At 50.2% G+C, this 18,695-nt stretch overlaps 6 protein-coding genes across 6 annotated transcripts; 2 read left to right on the top strand and 4 right to left on the bottom strand.

Moving 5' to 3' along the window:
• Nucleotides 1-909: 909 nt before the first annotated feature.
• Nucleotides 910-2,348, bottom strand: K460DRAFT_367952 (aldolase). Its single transcript, XM_040933685.1, has one exon. It carries the CDS (start codon nt 2,074-2,076, stop codon nt 1,087-1,089), a length of 990 nt encoding a protein of 329 aa, XP_040785588.1. The 5' UTR covers nt 2,077-2,348; the 3' UTR covers nt 910-1,086.
• Nucleotides 2,349-3,184: 836 nt separating this feature from the next.
• K460DRAFT_290626 (D-galacturonic acid reductase-like protein) lies at nt 3,185-4,809 on the top strand (the record flags this gene model as incomplete). The annotated part of the gene is made up of 6 exons (XM_040929214.1): nt 3,185-3,208; nt 3,389-3,551; nt 3,604-3,738; nt 3,787-4,045; nt 4,100-4,495; nt 4,545-4,809. The coding sequence occupies 6 exons, from the start codon at nt 3,185-3,187 to the stop codon at nt 4,807-4,809; spliced, it is 1,242 nt and encodes a 413-aa protein (XP_040785587.1).
• A 680-nt stretch (nt 4,810-5,489) lies between these two features.
• K460DRAFT_356806 (uncharacterized protein) lies at nt 5,490-7,019 on the bottom strand (the record flags this gene model as incomplete). Its single annotated transcript, XM_040931989.1, has 1 exon — nt 5,490-7,019. One exon carries the CDS (start codon nt 7,017-7,019, stop codon nt 5,490-5,492), a length of 1,530 nt encoding a protein of 509 aa, XP_040785586.1.
• A 2,600-nt stretch (nt 7,020-9,619) lies between these two features.
• Nucleotides 9,620-10,570, top strand: K460DRAFT_396434 (uncharacterized protein; the record flags this gene model as incomplete). The annotated part of the gene is made up of 4 exons (XM_040936101.1): nt 9,620-9,806; nt 9,869-9,936; nt 10,007-10,134; nt 10,250-10,570. The coding sequence occupies 4 exons, from the start codon at nt 9,620-9,622 to the stop codon at nt 10,374-10,376; spliced, it is 510 nt and encodes a 169-aa protein (XP_040785585.1). The 3' UTR covers nt 10,377-10,570.
• Nucleotides 10,571-11,452: 882 nt separating this feature from the next.
• Nucleotides 11,453-12,752, bottom strand: K460DRAFT_356804 (uncharacterized protein; the record flags this gene model as incomplete). The annotated part of the gene is made up of 3 exons (XM_040931988.1): nt 11,453-11,485; nt 11,775-12,410; nt 12,462-12,752. The coding sequence occupies 3 exons, from the start codon at nt 12,750-12,752 to the stop codon at nt 11,453-11,455; spliced, it is 960 nt and encodes a 319-aa protein (XP_040785584.1).
• A 1,086-nt stretch (nt 12,753-13,838) lies between these two features.
• Nucleotides 13,839-18,405, bottom strand: K460DRAFT_290107 (uncharacterized protein; the record flags this gene model as incomplete). Its single annotated transcript, XM_040929173.1, has 7 exons — nt 13,839-15,036; nt 15,881-16,124; nt 16,242-16,674; nt 16,775-17,259; nt 17,311-17,589; nt 17,707-18,307; nt 18,376-18,405. 7 exons carry the CDS (start codon nt 18,403-18,405, stop codon nt 13,839-13,841), a joined length of 3,270 nt encoding a protein of 1,089 aa, XP_040785583.1.
• Between the last annotated feature and the right edge of the window lie 290 nt (nt 18,406-18,695).

The following is an 18,695-nucleotide window of genomic DNA, read 5'->3' as shown; positions in this document are numbered from 1 at the left end:
ACGCATAGGATTGACGATATACCTGAACGGCTGCGCCGTTACGGCTGGATGAGAATTTAAAAGATCAATTGTAGCATTCTTTCAAGCGTACAAGATATTACTGCGAACAATCAATGTTAACAGAATCTCTTTCGTGAGGGACCGGCTTACTTAAACTAGTTCTTTTTGATGGCAAATGATCCTACAGTGAGCCTGCACAAGATTCTGCATTGAGCATCCAATCTGCTTGCGGAACACCTCCGGGTTGTCCACTTCTGCCTTACCCATGCCGGAGATGACAGGGTTTCACAAGATGAGGACCCGGACGAAACCGAATCAGCGGCGACGGACGGCAAGTTCCAGTGCTTTCGTAACTTTTGTAACGGGCATTGTGACACCAAGGAGTGCTCTAAAGGGCCTGGATATTCCGTATGCGCAAAATTGCGTGAGACTGTCTGACATGCAAGCGCGACGTAGAACCAGGTGCGACAACAAGATCAACGGCGGGGGGGTGGACGTGAGAATAAGAGTGTAATGACGAGCCTGAGGTTCCTGAGGTTCCGATTAAGTTTACAGTAGTAAAGCTTGGTAGGAAGGTTCACGGGTGCGCCTACCTCTTTAGCACGGCACGTGACATGAAGGTTCCAGAGGTAGCTGCAACTCTCGCGTTATTCATTGCGTAACGTCACAAACAACAGCGCAGGATACTCATGCCGCTGACATACTAACTCCGAGAATACCACCGATGAGATGATCTTGTATAGTCTAATTGTACGGTCGACGTCTCATATTTAAGTGAGACATGGTAGGCGACCCATGCACGCATTTCAGCCTAAACGGGAAGCCACCGACCTCACTTCTGTCGATAATTTTCTTGCACTTTAAGTTGCAGGGAAGAGCACATTCACAAATGGCGAGACTGGCAGTTTAGGGCACCTATGCAGTAAAGAAGCGAACATCTATTATGGAATGGCTATGTACAGCAAATGAACTTCGTAAATGCAGTGACATGACTTTTACCCGAGTTCTAGCATAAGCGCAGCTGAAAGCGAGCCAAAAGCACCTCGTGAATCATAGAGAAGCATGGTGAATAAACATGCGACGTTATCATAAGCTCTTCTCAACCTCGATGACTTCCCTAATACCTTCGGCGACAGCATCGACTTTGTCTTGCGACAGTCTCTTGAGCGGTCGGCGAGGATATCCGCCATAGCCGAAATATGACTGGATAGCTGACTTTGTGCCAGGAATCGCCGCCTTGGTAAGGACCCAATCACCCTTGCTCAGCACTTTCTGCAGGGCAATGGCCTCGTCATATTTGCCTTCGGTCCACAGATTCCAGACCTTGACACAGGTCTTGGGAAGAACGTTAGCTCCGCCGGCGATGATGCCTGAGCCGCCGCTGAAAGCAGTCTGAGCTGTGAAGTCGGCCATGCCACCGAATGCCATGTAGCCGCTGCCATTGCTCTTAGTGGTGACGGCATTCGTAGCAAGGGCAACGCGAGTGAGCTTGCCGGTGTTGCCGCATGTGAACTTGGTACCAACAATGTTGGGGTGCTTGCCTAGCTTGATGATGAGGTCGCTATCCAAATCAATTCCAGCAACAGCTCCAGGATAGTTGTACAGAATGACTGGGAGTGGTGAGCCATCTGCGACTTTGGTGAAGTACTCGTAGATAGCCTCCTCGTCCATGGCGTAGCGGTAATAGCTTGCAGGGACGATGAGAACGTATTCGCCGCCAGCGGCCTCGGCTTCCTTGCACAGCTCAATGGTGAGCTTGATGCCATGTTCCGAAGCGCCTACAATGACTGGGACATTTTGATATCCAGCCTCATCCAGGGCTTCGCGGGTTGCTCGTGTGACAGCAGTCTTCTCGGCTCGTGATAGATGGACGGCCTCTCCGTTTGACCCCATGGTGACGAGGCCAACAAGGCCAGCTTCAGCAAGACGTACGGCATGCTTTTTGATTATTGGGATATCTAGCTCTTCGGTTTCGGGGTCAAAGAAGGTCATGGTAGGCGAGTAGATGCCCGGTCGGAGAGGGGTGCGTTGTTTGGCATGACCATTAGTGTGGCCGTTTGCTTCGTTGGATGCCATGATGATTGAAGTGTGACAGGTAGAAGTGTGGCGGGTCAGAGAAGAAGGTGCACAATAAACACAGCTGGGGATCCGGAGATGTGGAAGGAAAGCAGACAGCAACAACGGTTCACATACGGGCTCGGTCAGCTTTAATATAACAGCGAGATGGAGGCCATCGGCGTAAAGTAGAGCAGAGGAACTAGCCCGCCCGAGCCGACGCCCATCCCACCTTTATTCGCGCGTCTTCCATGGCTCTAGAGAAGTCAATAGTCGTCAAATGCGCGTCGCTCATTCGACCAGGAGCGGAAGACGTGAGACGGCGAGGGCTAGAGCAGATGTCGCCTGCAGGGCTATGGGTCATCTGGCGAGCTCGGAACACAACTGCGCGAAATGCGGGACGTGGTGCGGTCTTTTTACGGGGGTGACTAAGAAAATCGGTTGACTTGTGGAGAATGACGCCGTCTAGGAGCCAGGGTTGCATGTTCAACATAGTGCACAACAGCCAAGCGGCGCACCATTTGTTTGCCCATGTTGAACACCGGAAGACGCTGGATTGTTTCTCCACCAATCATTACTCAGCACACACGTGGGGGCGGGTCCAGCGCCACTGGCCTCGTGCCAGCCACTCTTGGCCCTGGGGAAGTTTGGCGCCACCCCTCCAACGTGACGCCTCTGTATTTTCACATATAATTCCACACACCTGTTGGCTCAGCAGTTCGCTTCAACCAGTCTGAGACTCCTTGAGACGGACTGTGGAAAATCTAGTGAAGATTCCACAGCCTCCTTCTTCTCCATCGAAAGCCCTTCCAATGACACTATACATGAGAAATGAGAGCGCACGCTTGCAAACGCCTAACGTCATCCGGCCGCGGTAGCCGGCAAAATCACAGCACGTCGTGTGGGCGTCTACAGGCATTGCCCCGCTTGCTCGTCCAACAATTACTCCGTCGATGTTATCGATAAGCCTTGTGGCCGATGCCGCGGTGTTTGAAGAGCAGTGAAGTGAACGCGCTCCCCCTCCAGTTGGCCCTCATCTTGCTCCACATCAGACCAGAACGCAGTGACAGCTCAAGTGTAACCTAATTGACCTCTACACAACTTCACAAGCACCAAGCAACTTGTCATCATGGCGCCGGTCGAGGTCTTGATGGTATGTTTACCCCTCTCTCCAAGGCATTCATGCACCCATTGGCACATTCCTTCTCGTTTTTGTTCGCCAGCAAGCCATCATGGTCATGCCATGCAACCTGCTGCATGCACTGTCCCCAGCTACATACCCCAGCTTGAGGTCGAACACGAAAACAGGGCAAAGAGCTAACGTTCTGCGCAGGTTGGTACTGGCGAGTACACAACGGGCTTTGTTGGAGGCGGCGCGTCCAAATCAGACAAAAAGGTGGGCGTCGTGGGTCTGACACTCTTCGACCTGCGAAGACGTGGGAAGGTGGGAAAGCTGTCCATGGTGGGCGTTTCGGGCGGCAAATTCCCCGCAATCCGTAAGTCGCGCATTAGTTGCTTCAATGCATGCGCAATGCTGATCCTAGACAGGCGAGCATCTCCAGAAGAACATTTCCGAGGCATACAACGGATTGGATGTGTCCTTTGAAGAGTTCCCAAAAGAGGGAAAGACCGATCCCGACGCGTTCAAGACAGCGATTGATGCGCTTCCTAAGGGCAGTGCGAGTGAGTTGCAAGCTCCAACAGATAATTTGGTTTTCTGACGTTCTCTAGTTACCATCTTCACGCCTGACACCACCCACTACCCAATCGCTCTATATGCCATCGAACGTGGGATCCACGTGCTCATCACAAAGCCAGCAGTTAAGCTGCTCGAGCATCACCAGGAGCTGCTCGTGGCTGCAAAGAAACACAATGTCTTTGTTTACATCGAGCACCACAAGCGATATGATCCTGCATATGCAGATGCGCGCTTCAGGGCACAGAAATTGGGCGACTTCAACTACTTCTACTCGTACATGTCACAGCCGAAGTAAGCCCTCCATATTTATACTAAATCAGGGACAGTGACTAATTATATGACCAGGAGTCAATTAGAAACCTTCAAGGCCTGGGCCGGTAAAGACAGCGACATCTCATACTACCTCAACTCCCACCACATCGACATAAACGAGTCCATGGTTCCAGATTACAAGCCGGTCCGTGTCATGGGCAGCGCAGCGAAGGGAATCGCAACCACCCTCGGTTGCGATCCCGCTACGGAAGATACCATAACCCTTCTCACCGACTGGGTCAAGAAGGATGATCCCAGCAAGCGGGCGACGGGTGTTTACACAGCAGGCTGGGCAGCACCACAGAAAGCTGGTGTACATTCGAACCAGTACTTCCACTACATGTCATCAACAGGAGAGATCCGGGTCAACCAAGCCAAGCGAGGCTACGATGTAACTGATGACGAGGGTGGCCTCCTCTGGTACAACCCGTACGTACCGCACTCATGCAAAGCTACCCGACTTGCTAACCATCTCTAGATTCTACATGAAGTACGCACCTGACGAGGAGGGCAACTTCGCAGGTCAGATCGGCTATGGATACATCTCCTTCGAGAAGTTCGTCGATGCCGTTAATGCCCTAAACGAGGGCAAGGTCACACTCGAGCAGCTCGATGCGCGCCCATTACCAACACTCAAGAACACCATCGCGACTACCGCGATCCTCGAAGCCGGCCGTAGATCACTGGATGAGAACCGCCCCATCGAGATTATCGAGGAGAACGGTGTCTGGTCACTCAAGTAGAAGCACGTCGACAGATACCAAAATTAAAGCCAGCATCATCTTTCGTCCCCTCTGCATTGCTTTTCATCCTTTTCCCGTATTAACCTGGGGATTCTCTTCCCACTTTATGCCAAAACCACACCCACATAACCCCACTCTGGAATTATCGAAGATCGGCATTGAGACAAAATGCCTCGTCCATACCCCGCGTTCGCGGTGATGCAACGCTAGCACGTGGGCTCACCCCCACGCGATCAGCTTCTCCATGTTTCGGCTGTCATTGAAGATCTGCTGGGGTCGTGCTATTGATGGCCTCGGGTGAATGCATGCCGAATGTCTGGCTCAAGTGGCTCCCAACAGCTTTTACCATGACATTTTCCTGCCCGAGGTATATCCGTGATTATTGACTAGTTACGCATTATGTGTGCCTTGGGGTGCATGCATCTAGTGGTCATGTTCCTACTATGTGATCCAGTCTTCTTCAAACCTCTTGGACATGATTCGCAATCGGGCAAGCTCCACAAAGTTCATAGTGTCTTACGATCATGTCAATGTTATTTTGTAACCTCGGTAATGTAATACTTGAGTTTTAATACGACAGGATGTAGCGATGATTTCTTTGATTGAAAAGGCTTATGAGAATAAGAGCCGCGACGATCAGACTTGGCGTAATTCATTCTTACACCACCACATTCCCATTCTCACTCAAACTTCGACGACTCCTGATACGGATCCCAGAACCAATCCTCCGGCAGCCCACGAGTTGCCAACGCCGTCTTGCAGCCCTGTATACCCATGTAATCAAACCAAGTATGCGTATTGTACAGATACATCCTCACCCTACACTCCCTCTCAATCAGATTCCGGATCGTCCTACGAGTATGACTAGAATCCCACTGCCACCTACGCTTGAACCCCTCAGGCAACGCAATGACAATGGGAATGTGCTTTTTCTGACGAACAGAATCCTCGCGGCACTCAATGATGTACTGTACGAATTCCTTCGAGATAGCCCAAACGAACGCTCCACAGGCTCCGTTTTTATCAGCCGTGCAAGCATTGTCGGTGCCTTGGTTCGGTGCATTCTGATCGATCGTGAAAGTAGGCTTTTGGTGGTAGGTCCCAGCTTGCTCATGCGCCAGGGACTTCGACAGGCCCTCGAGGGCATCTATCGCCACTTCGATGCTAGGCTTGTAGCCATTTGGAGAAAATGAATCAAAGTATACGCCCTTTAGCGAGGCGCCGCGACAGTCGACGATTAGAACGGACCAGTGCGATCCCAACTTATCTTCCTCATCGCCGTACTGTACATCGCTTTGCATGATGCTAGCTATCATCTCCTCTGTATAGCCCTCTTCTCTCATGTTGTCTTCAAGTTTTCTTCGCTTTTCGTCATCGATTCCTGTCTCGCGCATGTTAGAGAATCCGTCACTGATGGGGATTATGATAAAGTCCTTGTCCCTGCATTTTTCTGTGATCATGTAATCTGTCAGTGGAAGATTACCGACCTCATGCTGGTATTTATATAAGCCATTGGCGGACCACGGGTCTAAGAGTGCGATGCGCTGCTTATTGCAGCTTAGCATACGATCTAAGATAGCGAAGCTTGCAGTGATGATCTCGTCATCAAACCAGTCGCCCGGTTGGGTGATTCTACAAAAAGACTCTTCTGAAACCTGGCATGCTGAATCTTCGAACCATATAGCTTCGCTGGAAGCGTTGGGCGTGGAGAAATCTAGAAGTGGGTATTTGATGGTAATTTCCCTTCGTTCATTTCCAGTGTCCGGTATGTTCTTTGACGACGACTCCACGTATCGGTCTATCGTGAGCACATCGAAAGAATTGCGACGCTTTCTATCGCTCCACGATTCAGCTTTAGACCAGTCGTCTGTGTGGCAGTCGCGCTCCGGTGTTTCGTCATTCACTGTGACAATTTTAGCGTAGTATTCGTGCTGGACGCTCCCTTTACGCTTGAAATGATAATGGGTGAGGGTCTGCAAATTATCGATTGCAATACGTTCCGGCGTGTCTTCGAGACTGTTTTCGTGTGAACCGTGAAATTCCGAGCTGGATATAAGTCCATAATTGAGTACGGTACGCCTTTTATCTTCTAAGGACAGAGTTACACGTAGCTCCGTCATGGTCGGATGGGAAGGGTTTGGGATGATCGTCGCAGTGAGATCTAGTGCTTCGATATTCGAGTGATGATGATTCCCGGAAATGAGGATCATGAAGGATGCATGCAAGTCTATAACAAGAAATCGGGCGTGCACAATGCCTTTGTATATGTCCATTTCAGTGGTTAGTTGGCTTCGCACCAACAATGTCACCATAATCGGATACAAAGTGCCTCACACAAAGTAAGTGTATGCTACCTTCCAGTCAGATATTAGTATCACTTAAATACAAAGGCATTGTCTACCGCGTTCAACAATAAATTGTAAGCTGTTGTTAATTGAGAGTCCAGTCCAACCCTTCAACTACTTAATTACAATCACCCACACTTGCCGGCAGTGTAGCCGCAGCAATACAAGCCCCACCACATGGCCTACCTCTCAAACAAGTCATCGTCGGCGTACAAGTGGATCCTTCTCTACACTCCCGCTTCTCCCATCTGACATGACATTTCGTTCTCGTCAGCGGAGTAATCGCAGGAAGTAAAGTGGTATAGAGAATCGGATTGGAGGCGTCAAATATGAGAGTAGGGGTAGCGATGCATGCTCCCCCGCATGACTGACTTTCGAGGCAAGTTTGTGTGGGCGTGCAGGTTGATCTGGTGTTACACTGGCTTGTCCAGCCTACGTAGCACTCGGTAAAGGTTGTCGTCGTCGAGAAATTGGGAGTAGACGTGCGAGATAGTGAGGTCAGTGCAGCGATACATGCTCCACCGCATGGTTGTCCCGGGAGGCAGGTCATGGTTGGCGTGCAATTAGATCCAGTACTGCACCTATTGGTCCAGCCGACCATGCATTTGGCTGATATTGGCCCAGTGATGGCTAGTGAGGAGGCGCCGAAGGCGAGCAAGGGAAAGCTAAGCACGAATAAAGCGGAGACCTTCATGAAGCCAGATGTAAGTTGTAGATTAAGTCAAGAAGATTAAACCCTATAGATCGTGAGCGATTTGTGCTGCTGATATGAACAAGAAAAGAGGAAGGATACATATATTGCGAACTGCCCTCAGAGAGCAGCTAATGGATGTATTGTCTCGCCACATTTACTACTCATGTTCTACCCTCCAAGCTTTACTTGCCATGAGCGGACGCTTGACGACGACTCAACTACCTCTACCACAGTCAATTGAACCTAACTTAGTGAAAGCTCAATACAGGGCAGTGAACTCGACATGTGATTCGTCCCCGGTACGAGACGTGTAACCTCCTCCACCAATAAAACAAGAGCGGAGTATTACGAAGAAGTCTAACATGCAATGCGACGTATTAGGAGAAACATTAATGCTACGATGATCACCTGCTATACAGCCTGTGTTGAAGATGATCCGAAAATAGGGTTGAGGTTTCACTTTCACGCAACACGGTGCGTGTCTCGTGTGAATGCGAAACCGCCAAGCTGAGCTGGATGTTGTGGGGAGCACAAGCTCGCGTAGACATGCTAAGCCAGGTGAAGGCGCATATTTGTGACATGTCTTTTTTCTCCCTCTCTTCGCCTGCACCGCGTGTCTATCTCTTCTTGCACAGAGGGCATTTTAAAAGGCTCTTAGCCAGAAAGGGGGTGCTGAAGAAAAGCACTGTATGCGCCTTGCTACATATAGACTTTTCGGGAAAGAGCTCGATTTTTATGGTAGATACCCAAAACTTCTGCGGAGCAAAAGGCCAGCATGCCGGCGGTGCTGAGATTGGTGCCACCTGTTTGTACAATTGCATATACCCTCCTGCCTTGTATCAAAGCAGCTGCCACCAACTTCGTATTTCACAAAAGGAATGAATTCTCAATTTCTTTCGTTAGCAGAGCCGTATCCTAAGCCTGAGGAGAGGCTGGTCTGCAAATTTGGTAAAGCGGTGAGCCTGTCAGCGAAAGGGGGGCTTTCGTTGTATTACTTAAAGACCTGTCGCTTACTATAGCCATCGGTCCGTCTCCCACTGGGCCTACCGGGCATGGTAAGAAGATGCGAATGACTAGAATCTGTGCCCTTGTTAGTAGTAAGGCATATTGGACATACCAGGCTTTGATCAAACGAAAATGCTCATGGTGAAGGAAAAGACGTAGTCGGATGAGATGCAGAGCGCCTATTAGGGGTCCCGAAAATCAGGGCTTTGCTCTCTACCTGCGCAAGAAGCGAGCGTTGGTGAGGCCGAGGTTTTGCGTTTATTTGGGGGCGGAACTGTTTCTGATGTTTGGTGTGATTCGCAGCTAGCCCAGTCAGGGTCTAGCGTCAATTATTGGCTGACGGTTCTACGCGGCTCTGCCAACCATGACAAGATCGACGACCACTATATTACTCTCCTTCCGCGTTCGGACTCTTTCTCATGCACGTCAGCAATAAAAGATAAATGTTTCCGGCTAAGGTCGAACGAGGCCGTAGAATTTGCGCTGCAAAGTATTAATTATCATGCATGTCAGCAACAAACACTGTGTTTCCTACTAAAGTAGAATCATTGCCCGAGAATCGAACGCTAGCTAAATTGTTTGTGCAAACCCATTATATGCTCTGGGAATTGTTGCTAGGTAACCCTCCTTGGACTGGACTACCATCTAGTATGCATATGCACTCTCCCCTATGTATAAGTAGTGATGGTTTCCCGCCGTTTTTATCGCTTTACACCACATCTCCGCATATCTACAGCTACCATACTATTAGCATCCAATTGACATAATGGTCAAACTCATCCCTTACGTTACCTCTCTACTGGCCCTTGGTCAGGCTATAGCTGCCGCCAAGGCAGTTACATCCTTTTCCGAATGGGTTGATGGCATTCTCGAGAATCCCAATGGAGATAATATGACACCCGAGGAGGTCGTCGATGCCTTTAACAATGGGCAATTCAGTACTCCACCAGCAGGTACACCGACTGTTCATCCTACAATAGTGCCTAATTTGAAGCTGACATTTATGTAAATGTAGTTAGATTTGGTCGTAGCTTGATTCAGAAGCGCGCAACCTGTTATGAGCATCCTAATACTGACTGTCTTGTATGCAAAATGATCTCATTACTCCTCAAGATCTCAGCCGAGTGGTTTCACTAACATCACTCCTTTGTAGATTGTGGATGCTGTCGCATGCATCAACGCCGTCGCCCGCAGAGGCGCAAACGACTGCCGCAACGTTTATGAGCAGTGCCATATTAACACCGCCGTATTGACGACTGACGGCACAACAGACTCTTCTTGGTAAGCATCCCCAGATAAGGTAGCTCAGGATACCCTAGAAGTCAAGATTATCGCTGTGGAGGCTCCAAGAAACTGAACGTAGATAATGTAAAGCTAACTTTTGATCTCCTTATAGCAACGACGTCGCTCGTGGCGGGGGGTCTATTTTGGATCACTGCGTTCGTGCAGGTAATGATCGGGTAGAAGGGTCGGAGTTCGCGTATGGAAATGGAAGGGAGCTAGTACGACTTCGAAGAGCTTAGTTATGAATAGAGAACATGTTGAGGTTCATCTTTTGTTGACGAGCTGTCATAATGTTCGAGAGGTATGATTGGGGATATCCTTATGGAGCTCGACATTGGAAAGTTCATCAGCCAACATCCGGGCAAACATATCATTGAGCACAGTACTATACGCACATGGTTTAATGGGAACTGAACGAGTCTTTTACTGTCGCAGTGAGGCTGATGTATGAAGCATACGAGATTCCGGGGACCGTGGAGGCGGAAAGATATGTGAGACAAATGAAATTATGCAGAATATCCACGTTTTTATCTGTCTTGTCGGAGAGTCACGATAGTATCATTCACATGGTACCAGCTTCCTGTCTCTATCTACGACTTTACAGCACACCCGACTATCATCTGTTCAACCAAGTCAAGCAAGTATATCTAATTGAGTTTTCAGCAATTCCGAGAGGAGCCGCAAACATTTCGCTTACTTTATGTTTCGCCTTTTCTTTTGTTTCATCCCGCGCGGAGTAAAACATGAATCACATGAGTCAAGCTCTGCTCCCTTTGTCTCATGGAAAAGCGCAAACCTTTGGCAGACTATGTTGTCTATATAAACTTCTCTTCTCTAGGAGCCTTACTGAGAAGTGACCACGACACTCCCATTTTCGGAATATCCTCTACTAGTTCCAAGACCTCACCGGAAATCACCCCGAACTTCCAATTCCAGAAACAGAAAGGCCACGGAACTGATCATGACAAGTCTCGTCCCAGACCTAAACTCAGCTACAGAACCGACCTTGCGAAATACAGACTTCGAGTCCCAATTCTCCCAATGCACAATCAAAACCCAACCCTGTCCATTAGGCGAACCAAACCCCCTCGGACAGCCACTCTTCACGAGCACCATATATGTTTCCGATCTTGAACCTGAAGTAGCCGCTATTCTCCTCTACCGTCATGGTCGGATACTCCCAGATTCGAAGACAGTGTACGACATCTATGGCATGATTTCAACCGGTCAGGTTTTAAAATGGGATGGGCCATCTGATGAAACAACCGTTGAGAGAGGCACGGTTCCCCTGGATAAACGCCACGAATTCTTAACGCTATGCCTTTCTACCACGGTCGCCAATCCTAATCTATCAGCTCTTCAACAAAGTCAAGCATGGGTGGAAAAAGTGATAGCGGAAGCAGAGGCAGTGGGGTGTTTGATATCGTCTTAGCTTTGCTAACTACGCAACTACCGTACATGTAACTACTCAAATGACAGTAAATAGATTATCGGATATTGTAAGCCAATTCTCCGGTACAGTTGGCTACAAATCTAACCACGGCAAGATTCAATGGCTGAAGGCCATGCGAAACCTCCAATGCCAACGCTGCACGTTCTTTCGGGTCCTTCGGACAAAGTCTAGTCATAACACTCACCGCATCGACCCATGCCGGCATCCATCCAAGGCACTCCCAATCGATGATAGTAACGCGATATTCATCACCATCTTGCTGAAGCATAATGTTATCCAGCTTCAGATCCAGATGAGTTAGAGTAGGCAGTTTGTCCTCCGCTGTAACTGCGTTTAAGGAGTACTTGAAGTTTATCATTGTAAACAATGTCCTGTCACTGAATGGGGTCGAAAATAGGCCGATTCCAGATGCGGCACGAAATTTTGCGGTCTCATACATTGCATCCACAAAATCTTCGTACGATTTATAGGGCCCGCAGATCTTGTTTCCAGGGAGTGTAAGCATGTTGAAGCCGGGATCCCATCCTTGTTTATAGATTCGTCCGTAGTAGGGGTCAGATTCGAGTCTTACTTCGCGTAATTTCTTCAATTGTTCCGCAATCTTGGAGCCTATAATCTTTTGTACACCCGGGTCGAAAGTGCTCCATGTTTCGGAAGAAAGCGTTGTACCTGTGATGTACTCCATAACGAGATAGTAAAATCTTGTTTGAGTGCCTGGGTACCAGCCGAAAGGGTCTTCGCCGTCATGAGCGTACACCGCAAATACCTTGGGCGTTCGGACTTTTGAGTTTTTCTCAAGGTAGAGGAGATTTTCCGCCTCCTAAACAATTATAATTAGTATAGTGTTGCTTTAATTTTAGAGGGTTATTACCTGTAGAATAGTCTGGCTTGTCGAAAATTTCACAACGTATTTGTCAAAGACCCTGTACAACCAGTGTGGCCCCCGCATATGATCACGGATGTTCTGTCCACGTGCAACATCTTCTGCAGTGGGCAATGGCGGGTCAAAGCTGCCTGCTGCCGTGTAGGGTAAAGACATCTTGGTTGGTTGGGGTAACGATTGCGATAAATGTTCGTATATCATGTCCCAACATGAGAAGTATTCAATTTCGCGGCTTCCGAAAAGCTCTTCAATAATATCCAATTTGCAAGGTAAAGCCATTTTGAATTATGGATTTTATATCTGAGAGTCTACGTGCTCATTTATACTTTTACTTTCCAATTAGCAAAGTTGGGTTTGTCAACAAAGAATACATGTACTGCATCCTACTTCTTTCAAGTCAACTGGCTACACAACAAGGATCTCCTTACTGACCCCTAGCTCTCGAAGTTCTCAATATTAACAAAGACTTTTGTGACGCTCGTAGGATTCGCTAAGCCACTGAAGTGTAATTGTAGCTGTCAATACCTTTGTTCGAATCTTCCTTGTGTAGATTCAAAGAAACGGTGCAGCCGAGCTATAGTCGATTAACACAGACCAGCAAAAAGCATACAAAGGAAATGGGTTTGAGAAACAAGCTACAGTCACTAGCGAGCTCAGCTTCCCTTGAGCAGTCTACCGGGCAAGTCTCCGCATTCCGGCCACAATTCTGCCATAAATAGCCCACGGCACGTGAATTGTTACTGCATATCGCAGGGCTTACTTACGCTTAATCTACAACATGTCGGCTTGACATAGACTATATAGCGTAAACACAAGTCGAACTCCTTCAGTGATCATACGCTAGGCCCTGAGGGGAGTGGAATGACAGCTCGAATGCAAAGCATTCGAGATGCGGTACAGCGGGTGGAAGCTATGCTGGAAATGAGACAAGCCCTGTATGGTAGGTTGAGTATTCGTACTAATTCCTACGTTGAACAGGGTTGTTGTCAGGAACCTACTTAACCTCCATGAAAGCGAAAAAGGAATGAGTGTGGAATGAAAGCCAAGCGGCGCTCAAGACCGGAGACTGGAAGTGCAAGCGAGTGCGTCAGTACCCCAGTTGCGAAACTGTTCCTTTGAGGATCAACGTAGTATCCCTGGTTGAGGTTGTAGTTAGTCATGGCGAAGTCTGAACGAAGTGTGTAGCTGGGGGATCAACCGAAGGCATTATGATTCGACTAGACACGATCCTTGATTCAGCGCCATTCGCTAGATGCCCACAAACGCAGTCTACCTGGTCAGTACAATCTGACGACCTGAAAATGCCTATTCGCCATTCTTCACTATCCAGTATCAGTCACGCGAAGCAAGATGCTCGGCCCATATTTAGCCAGCTTTCCCAACCTCATCCAACTTGGTCAACAGATTCTGGACCTCTTTAACCAGCGCTTTCCTCTTCAGCCTCGCCTCCTGATCGCCCTCCGTCTCCACACCATCCAATTTGAAGATGATCTGTGTCAAGATCGTCTCGCTCAACTTCTTATACTCGAATACCCTCTTAGCCTTCTCGTCTGGCGGGTTATTCATGTACTGTATCGCCATCGGCACGAATTCGGTGTGGAATTTGCTGGCTATAGCATCAAGCTTGCCCATTGCGGTGACTGGGGTGGCGGCCCGTGGAGTGCTCTGTGGAGGGGCGGAGGTGGGTCGTGCGGTGGCGCTGACATGCGAGGGTATAGGGAGGTATTCTGCGTTGGCGCCAGCGCCTACATAGCCCGGGGTAGAATTACCCGAAGCGTTGGCAGAGGACGAGACTTTCTTCTTGCTCTTCCTGCCGCCGCGTTTGCGGGACTTCTTCTTGCCCGTGTTGTTGGCGCCAGAGTCGACGTCGTCGTCATCGTCGTCATCGTCTTCCTCGCCGTCGCTCCAAGGGCGTTGAGGTGCGGCTTCTGAGCCGGGCGCAAGACCGCCAGCAGCGGCATCGCCAACTGTAACCAAGATCTCGCTCCCAGATCCGTCACCGCGTAGGCCTTCCTCTCGCGCAGTCCGCTCGTCGTGCTTTAGATTTCGTCCCTTGTAGAACATGCGTATGCGCCCCGGATTGTCGATGCCCAATTTCTTTGCGGCCGCCTGACGCACCGTCCCAATCCTCAGGTCTCCATCACGTATGCTGTGCGCCGGGAAGTGCGTAGGGTAATGAGTCCTCTTCTCCTTGAAGATCAAGACATCTGTCTCCCGCTCAGGATTCTTGTCGTCCCAGTCCACTATCTCTGGGGCCTGTGCTGCCCCATTCCTCCGTAAATCTTCGTTTGTAATGTATGAGAAATCCGAGTCGTTGACCACACCCGCATTTTGCGAACTGTCCTGCCGGCCAAAGGGAGAGAAGCGGCCTCCCCAGCCCCCGCTCCCACCGGAGCGCGAGAACCAAGACATGGTGACGAAGATGGCAGCTAGTGCGATTGCAAGTGTAGTGAGGTAGGCCGGGTCGTTGAAGCGGGGGTTTGTGATAAATTCGGCGAGATCGTTGAGACCTAACTGTTGTAGGAAACGGGTAACCTTCGCGAGCGTGTCTGTGGGTAGATCGCTATTATCGGCTGTCGGCGGACTCGAGGTTGTGCCAAGGAACGGGTGATTCCTGAAGAAGTTGAAAGATTTCTTCAGATCATCCACAACCTTATTGGAAGACGCCACGGTGAATATGTTGTGCGACTGTAGCCCGCCGAGATAGCAGGGCCGTGATGTGTCCGCGCGTGCTTGGATGACGTAGTAAGCAGTTTGAGCGTGCTGAGCGTGCTGGTGGTGGTGGGGTCTTCTCTATAAGCGTGGAGTTGCTTGTTGATCGGCCAAATGTTGAAGCGGCCTGACGTCGATTCCGGCAAAGATCCGAGCCTCGACAGGGTCCTCGGCTTAGTCATGCAGTCACGTTCGTGTTTGAGGTGGAAGTCGGCTTCTCGCATGCGCAAAGCAAAGTATGCACTCATCCATTCGTTATATGATACAAGCAGCTAAGTATTGTCGTAAAGACCGACACGTGTCGTAATATGAAGTGTCCACAGAACACATGGAAACAAGAAACAAGAAAAGATTTTGACAGCCAATGTACCCCATTCGCCAGCCATTACGGCACAGATGTCATGACAAAAAGTAAAGAAAGTGACTGAAGGAAAGTGGTCATGGATCATGAATGTGTGTCTTCCAGGCCGTAACCAAAACGCCAGCATGCGATGAATGAGGGAGAGAACGACCATGCAAAGCTGATAAATCTGATCAAGGCCCCAAAGAGATTCCGGAGGTAGCTCAGTATCGCTGGCAATTTTGTGCACATATGAATAGCGATTCCAAATCAGCAAGCCCGAAGCGCTTCAACCCCTACGAGGCTGACTTAAGCCTTGCTTCGTTTGGGGGTAGCAAGGAAGTTGAGCCGAGACTTGCTGATAGCGTTGCTGCGTCCAGGAGTATGGCGAGACAGCTTGCTTGTGCTGGCAGGAGTCCTCGGAGGCGCGGTGGGCGTTGGTTTCATCTTCTTTGTGGAACGCACGTCCTCTTCAGCAGGCTCGTCGTTCTCCTTATCAGATGCTTCCTGCAAAGTGTCCAACTTGCGCTTCTTGCCGTCGGCGAAGGATGAGGCGTCGCTCTTCCGGACCATGCGTATCGTACCCGTCGATGCAGGACCTAGAGTCATGTTAGCAAGGTCCTAATGACAATTGGCACTGGCTGGGCGCTTTGGGAAGCAGTATAAAAGGCAGATCTTAAACAAATTGGTTCTAAGAGGTAGGCAAGCTAACTTACCGAAGTTGATGGGTTTGCCAGACTCGAAGGAGAACTGAGAGGGTTGATTTGGAATGTCGCCGCCGAACGTTAGGCGCCGTGATGGGGAAGCCGCTGGGGCCTCATCGTCCTGGGCCAGGTCTGGATATTGAACGCTCGGCTGAAGGGTAGGATACACGACAGCTCCAGCGGGCATCTCACTGCCAGCTCTAAACTTGACCGGCGACGGCGACTTTCCGAGCTCCACGTCGGCTGTCCGCGCGAGCGTGCTGCTGCTGAAGTTGACATGCTTCTTGACGGGTGCCGTAGCAGGGATTGAAGGAAGAGCCTTCTCGAAGTTCAGGGCAGGTGGAGGTGACATGTGAGTACCCGCTGCAATCTTCGTAGGGTCATCCGAGAATTTGCGGCTAGGAGTGCGAAGGATCGAGCGAACACGCTGTAGGTTTTGGTTTGCCTAGAAATTTGTTAGTCAGGATATGTCTTAACTCAACATGAGGCACTTTAGGATCTTCGAAACAAGGTAATCTCGAGTGTATATTGTGCGGCTAACGTACCTTGCGCATACTCTCACGAGCCCCATCTCTCATCGACTGAGCAATGGTTGTAGGGGAGAAGAGATTGCCCGCGGAAGGTGACTTCATGAGGTTGTTTGTAGAAGGGGACTTTAGCAGAGATGGAATCATCGAGCTAGACTTTGCAACCTTGACGCTCTGCGAACGAGCAATCGAGGATTTAGTAGGTGTCATCAGCCTAGCAGCAAGTCGAGGAAGTGCGGTCTGAGAAGTGATCTTGCGCGCTGGGGTTGGAGCTGCAGGCACAGGTTTGCCCTCTTGAGATATGGGACGAGTTGTGGCAGCATCGTCGGACTCGGTGCGCTTGACACGCTTTGCGGTAGGGTTTCCGTTGCCTTCGCGAGAAGCTGGGCGCCCATCAGAAATGAGACGAACCGTCGATCGAGAGCGCGGCAGACCGGAGCCCGTCAAGTCCATTTTCGACTGAGTCCGCTTCAGAGGTGTCGGGGGGATTTTGCTCGCGGACTCTGCAATATCCATCTTTGATTGCATAAGCTTCAGCCCGCCAGCGGTCGTACCAGCTGACTCTGCCATGTCCATCTTCGACTGTGTGCGCTTCAACTTGTTCATCTCAGGCTTTGCTACTTCGGGCTTCGAAGGCGATTTCTTGAGCGGCTGGCCAACGACAGGCTTGAATCGGCTGGGGTCGGCGCGGAAAGCTGATGGGTGATTTGCAATCGAATCCATCTTTTTGAACTGTGACATGTGGACGTCACTGAAGCGCGCCATCTTGCCTTTGGGCTCCATTTTCTTGCGCTGTGGGGACATGTCCGCCTTTGTGGAGAACTCAGTCGTACCTGTAGGAGAGTAGCAGTCAGTGGATATTCATGAGTAGAAGAGGTAAGGGTTCTATAAAGTGTTCCAGGCGTATGTGTTGGAACCCTCTCAACTGTGTGTACAGAGATCAGACGTACCAAACAAAGCGCGGCTTCCGCCACCAGGAGTCCCGCTAATGGCCGCGTCTTTCAGGATGTTGCGCGAGCTCGGGCTCAGTCCTGCTTCATCCTTCTTAGAGCCCTTCGATAAGGGGAATGGAGACTTGAAGCGGAAGCGGAAGTCGGGCGACGACACCACGTGAGCAACGTTTTTCGCTGGAGTAGGTACTGGAGTCTTCGAAGGTGTACCTTGGCCCACTGCCGTTGACTTGGGAGGCGCTGTATACGCGCCCAACGCCTGAAAGCCCAACCAGCGCGCTTCGTCAAGGACCTTGGCCGTGCTGGCGTGATGATGTGCTGGATGCATTTCCTGGCCCGCAGGCTTGATGGGCGTGCGATCCTTGGGCGTGCGGCTGGACGCGGCTGCGAGCAGTGACTTGGACGACTTGCTCTTGAGCGGTGTAGGCGTTGCTTGTGGGAGCTTCGACGTGGGCTGGCGCCCTTCAACGGTGGGCTTTTGCGGCGTCTTCATGTTGGGATCGGGTAGTTCTGGGAGCGATGGAAGCTCTAGGGGCGGCGAGGAAGCCGTATGCCAGCTGTCGCTCGACCTCATCGAGGTGTCTGCGGGGGTGGTTGACCGCTACGAGACGGATTAGCAAAGGTAAACAAACCCCAGATGGGAGGGAAGCACTGGGTGCAGGTACATACCTTCTGCAGTCGGGCGGAACGGCGCGCCATATTGCAATCAACGCAGAGCAATAGAGCGAGTAGTATAGAACGAGGAAAGTTGTGCGGAGACTCTGAAGTGGTCTGTGGGTGGAGAGAGGTTATGTTGGGTATCGGCTAGGGCTAAGATAAACAAAGAGCACGGGCCCTGGATCCATCCCAGACGGGAAGCGACGCCATTGGTTGGTGCTACCATGGGACCCACCGCTGCATAAACTGCCCCTAAGAGCCGTGAGAAACAGTGCACTATATAGAGGCACTATATGGCGGAGGATCTTGTTCATGTTTGTGCTTGGATATCT

This window comes from Cucurbitaria berberidis, assembly GCF_010015615.1.
Source record: "Cucurbitaria berberidis CBS 394.84 unplaced genomic scaffold K460scaffold_4, whole genome shotgun sequence".
Lineage (NCBI taxonomy): Eukaryota > Fungi > Ascomycota > Dothideomycetes > Pleosporales > Cucurbitariaceae > Cucurbitaria > Cucurbitaria berberidis.
The sequence above is the reverse complement of the archived record's forward strand: the minus strand, read 5'-3'. Positions and strand labels throughout refer to the sequence as shown.

Coding starts and splice junctions, on each gene's coding strand:
- K460DRAFT_367952 (XM_040933685.1), bottom strand. CDS start 2,076: ATGGCATCCAACGAAGCAAACGGCCACACTAATGGTCATGCCAAACAA.